Here is a 5,410-nt window from a genome sequence, read left to right on the forward strand (position 1 = left end):
TTTGGGACCACCTATGTCTTCTTCTTCCATGAGAGGTCAGTTTTTTTTTTTACTTCGATCAGTGCCAGACTGTCTCAAATCAAATCAAAGGTCCAGTCACTTGCTATTCTGAGGCTTCAACCACATCTCATGGTCTTCATCAAAGAGTGGAGCTTGCTTAAAGTGTCATCACATGACCAAAGTGTAGGGATGCACTAATGCCCCCCCCCCCCCCCCCCCCCCCCACACACACACACACACACTGATTCTAAAATGTAAAATCTGTGAACCTCTCTGTGTGTAACTGATTGAGATGTGTGTACGGCATCCTGAGGCTGTTACTACTACTTCACCTCTGTCATCTTTCATTATTAATAAGATGTGACATCAGTCCTCATTTTCTGTTTTCATCTCATCAGGCTTTCATAAAATGTACTTCATCTGTGCAAAGTTTTAAAATGTGAAAGAAATGCCAGCGGTTGCTTCACACATGTTAACTTATAGCAGTACATTAACAGAATGAAGTTTTTGATGTGGATCAGCCATGTTTGGACCTGATCTGCAAGTATGCAAACTTTCACCTGAAAATTCTTGATGCAACACAAAGAGCAAGCTGCAGTCTGCGCATTGCAGCTAGGGTCAATATTTATCTACTAAAGGAAGGAATCTGTGTGAAGGAGTCTATGTGTCGGTATGTCCTTCTCGTATCTCTTGAACTGGTCTGATTGACTCCACACTTGGTTGGTGAATTGCTGGAGAACAAAGGGAATAAACTTTGAATGAGTGAGCTGCTCCGCTGGGTCCAGGGGCAGGGTGGAGCTTGAGGGCTTTGCCGACTGCCTCCTGCATGTCAGGGAGAGGCCAGAGACACAAGTCAAAGAAAAGTTCTCTAAAGAGAGAAAAGTAGACAGCAAAGATAGAACTTTTAACTCTGTTAAAGGTGGATGCTGCAGAGATCTAAGTGTGCGGAAATCTCTTTCATCAAGTACAGACTACAATTGTAAAAGACCGTCTGTGTTCTAGAGGAGACCCTTCATCAAGGTAGTCACAGATGGGTTAAAATCATAACATTAAAAAAAATTAAATAATAATGATCGATTATGTCAAATACAGCACTTAAAATCTGACATAACTGCTCCTATAAACTGTTTTTGACTTTTGAGTCATCAGTGTCCTTCAACCAGTAAGCCATTTGTATCCTCTCCCTAGCCATCCAAAGCACAGGGAGAATACTTGCAGGTCTACTATTTGGCCCACTGAAAGGTAACTTATCATCTAAGATACACCCCGAACAGCAGACATCTGTTCAATATGTGACTTAAGGGAACTCGAAATCAGCAGTGATGTTTAGCACCTTGCTGTCACAATAATCTGTGCCTGCGCTGCCATATTCAGCAATATCTTAACATGTCTAGCCTCTACACAGTTGAATTGAAACATATAATCAAATTTGATGATCCTTTATTTCATTACTTATCAGTTCATCACAGAGGTTAGTGATATCTCTGGGCATAGAAACAAACCATCTGATTCAACAGAAGAGGCATGAGTATTTTTCTTCCTTTCCATGATTTAATTGAAGGTATTTAAACATTTTTTATCATCATATTTCATTCAGTTCTTTGGCTATCGATTTAGTCACTTCTTAGTCAGTTGCTCTGTTTACAGTATTTGAATCTGTCCTCCAATAAACCTGATTTTACTGCCACCAATTTAGCTTCATCTCTCTGTTTCATTAAATTTTTTAGAGCTAAATCAATACATTTGGCTGTTTTAGTATTAGCTGTAAACTTTTTTTGTATATAAATGCATGTCTATTAACAGTTCTCATAAATATATTCATTAAAGCAGTTAAGGAAACCTCTGGCTCGTCAGCACTGTACACACCAATCCAATTAACATTTCTAACATTCTCCACAAAGATCATTAGCAAACCTTTTTTTTATGACTGTCTATATATAACTTTGGCTCTTGCTTTTAGTAATTTTAGCATTTCTACTGAGAGAAACCATATTGTGGTCACTAAAATCGACTAAGCTCAGAGACATTAGTAGATATATGATCGTTACATGCAGAAGGTGTATGGCCTGCTTGATTAGTGAAAACTCTGGTTAGCAAAGGAAACACAAATTACAATCACTAACTAGCTACCCAGTATATCGCTATATATATATATAGCTACACTATATTCATATCTCAAAACAAATAAACTTCACTTTTCACATCAGTCACATGATTGAGTGAATCCTTCACATTCAGGCCCGATCTGTTTTCACCTTTTTCCTTAAGGACACCATCAATAATGATGTTGCTCCTCTGTGATTGAGTTTTCAAATAGTCCCATCATTTTGCATCTTGTCAAAAACACAGATACATAACAGTATATTACTTGAGTGTCTGAAATGGAGGAGTGGGTCTCATTTCCAAAATCTGTTGAAAATCTCTGCATCCATCACTCTCTATGCTCTAAAAAACTGTGTCTACCTTACATAAAATGAGTATTTGATTTAAAAAAATGTTTCCAAAGTATTATGAAATGAATTGTGTGACTAGCGGGAGACCTTCCTCTCTTCATGCAATGGTGTTCTAGGGCAGTGGGGTTGGCCAGAGTCTTTAAAGTCACAAGGAGGGAATACCTCAAGATCTCTGTCGTTACACTCAAAAGACAGGACCAACCCATGCAACAGGGACACTACAACCCTGGACAAGCGAGTCAATGGACATGAGAAACAGAGAATGTCAGCTGTCTGTTAACACAAGACCATATTATAACCGAGACAGTTGTGACAATCCAACCCCAAAGACCTTACGTTCACACTCAGGTCATGTGATGATACCTAAGCTGTTTCCACTCACTTTTTAGACTATGGTCGAGCATGAACTTGAAATACTTCTCTCTGTCTCAGGTATAAGCTCATGGAGTTGATCTGCTACACAGTGATGGGGGTTTTTCCTGCCTTGGTCATCCTCTCAATGGTGAGCCCACTCATTTAGTCTCACCTTTCTTCCCTGTATTTTTGTAATGTCTTTAACACTTCGTCATTTCTGCTTCTTCTCAGCCGGAGCAGTCGGGGCTGTGTGAGCTGCTGCTGGGTGGAGCCTGCTACTGTCTGGGGATGGTCTTCTTTAAAAGTGATGGCATTGTCCCATTTGCTCATGCCATTTGGCACCTGTTTGTAGCTATGGGAGCAGCCATACACTACTACGCCATCTGGAAGTACCTCTACGCCCAGCCACCCAATCAGGTCCAGACCTCCAGATGACATCAGCGCTGACCTCACAGGATGTAACTCCTGTGTCTGAGCGACCTCAAGGAGATGAAGTGAGCTGTGTCCCAATTCAGTGGCTGCCTCCACCTAGTGGGCTGAACCTGAAAATGAGACGGTATAGCCTCACTGAGACCAAAACTGATGGTGCATTTAGGTGATCCTCGTTATCTCGTAAAGACAGACTTTGAGTTTAATGCTGACTTCAGTATGCTAACATGTCACATTGACAATGGTAACATGCTGATGTTTAGCAGATATAATTTTTACCATGTTGACCAACTTAGTTTGTCACATCAGCATGCTAATATCGGCTGATTAGCTCTCAACACAGTCATTATTTTGCAGATATTTAGTTATAAACCAAATTATTGGACACATTAAAATTATGTAATTATGGTGCTAGATGAACACTTAAGGGATCCGAAGTTACATTTCATCCTAAGGGCGACATTAATGTCTGTATCTAGTTTTATGGCAATTGATCCAGTAGTTGTCGGAACATTGCTTGGTGGTACTAGAGAAAAAGTCAGGAGATCACCAAAGTCAGTAGGATTCATCTTCTGGGAACCATGAATGTCTCCACCAAATTTTGTACCAATCTATCTTTTGAGATATTTCACAGGATAAGTTAAAACTTTGACCTGTTGGTGGCTCTACATAAAAGGTTGAGTGATCACCAAAGTCATTAGGATCCATCGTCTGTGCACCATGAATGTCCAGATTTCATGGCAATCCATCCAACAGGTGATGAGATATTTCAGTCTGGACCAAAGTTGTGGATCAAATGATTGACACTGCTATCTCTTTAACAACAGCGCTTACATGACTAAGGAACCAGTGGTAAAACTCAGGCAGGTTTAATGATGCCAGAGTCGATGTGTCACCTATCTTGACTCTACGAGTTGTCGGGGACATTTGAAAGCACCATGAAGATATTTACCGGCATGCGATGGATTGTAGGATACTGAGAGCTACAAAGCATAGACCAGTTGTTTTTTCCAAATTGTGTTGAGAGGGCTGCGTTTGGGGAAGGCTTTGAGAGCCTTTCAGCTTGTTGTGATCAACCTGTACTTTAAAGGAGGCTGAATATGAATTGGGACACAGCTTTTGTTTAAACCAGTTCAGTTTATTTCTGTCTCAAGTTATTTTAGCAGGATTTTAGGTTTTCTTTTAGATGATCAGGTATTCTCAACTATTCTTGGAGATTTCTCTCTATGTGGTGCACGTCCAGATTCAGTGTTCAGAAGCTGAATTGAGGGCATTGTCTTAGTGTCAAGGAAGACAATGTTTACAATTAGCTGACTTGACTATCATTATTAGTTTTAGCGCATTATTTAAAGTATTATTATCGTCATTATCAGAAGGTGGTGTTTTGGTTTGAATATATTTAAGAGGTTGCAACATCAGTAATTTACTATTTCAATTCAGAGTGCTATAGTATTATTACTGTTATTATTAGTTGTGCTATCTACACTGTATGGTTTAACAATGGTTGCTTCAGTCAGTGATTTACTGTGATTTCTGAATCAAGCATGACTGTAGAATGATGTTTTTATGTTGAACTTGCAGATATTAATGGTTCTAGTCTCGAAGACTTAACCTGTGTGCTTCCACCTTCAGTACGCTCTACACGGTAGATTATCACGCATAAATACTGAATTCTAATAGTTTACTGTTGTTGACTAGGTTTAGTAAGTGAAGATGTCATCAGTACAATTTATACAGTATATTTATCAATGACGTACAGTATATGTTGACTTCATCTATATTTTCTTCTAATGTACTCATAGTGTCATCATTTCAGTCCTAAATGAATGGGATCCATTTGATAGAGTTTGTCAAAGCTACATGGTTGAACCTCAGAGGGGAATACCACTGTCTGATTCAGCACTGCCAGAAGACTGATTTACTGCCGCAACTGATAGCACACTACTACCATATACGTCTCACACTTGAAAGGAAACTGAAGCTATAGTATTGTTGAACAATCTGGCCCAATATTAAGGCATCTCAGGTGTGTGCGTGCGTGCGTGCTTGTGTGCGTGTTTGTATCCTATACTATCGCCCATGAATCCAAAGCCTTTAATCGGCTGAGTCTATGTTTACACGTGAACGCATGTACCTTGAACACATAAAAATATATTTGAAATATGTATGTATGT

At 39.4% G+C, this 5,410-nt stretch overlaps 1 protein-coding gene across 1 annotated transcript in view; it reads left to right on the forward strand.

The window, feature by feature from the left end:
* LOC128377608 (monocyte to macrophage differentiation factor 2-like) overlaps nucleotides 1–3,242 on the forward strand; it is a 7,596-nt gene extending 4,354 nt beyond the window's left edge. The window contains exons 5-7 of the mRNA XM_053337574.1: nucleotides 1–35; nucleotides 2,886–2,955; nucleotides 3,039–3,242. The exon at nucleotides 1–35 is cut by the window's left edge and continues 67 nt beyond it. Of these exons, the coding sequence (XP_053193549.1) occupies nucleotides 1–35; nucleotides 2,886–2,955; nucleotides 3,039–3,242 (309 nt within the window). The remainder of the gene's footprint in view (nucleotides 36–2,885; nucleotides 2,956–3,038) is intronic.
* Nucleotides 3,243–5,410: the final 2,168 nt, after the last annotated feature.

Source organism: Scomber japonicus, chromosome 2 (genome assembly GCF_027409825.1).
Source record: "Scomber japonicus isolate fScoJap1 chromosome 2, fScoJap1.pri, whole genome shotgun sequence".
In the NCBI taxonomy this organism is placed as follows: domain Eukaryota; kingdom Metazoa; phylum Chordata; class Actinopteri; order Scombriformes; family Scombridae; genus Scomber; species Scomber japonicus.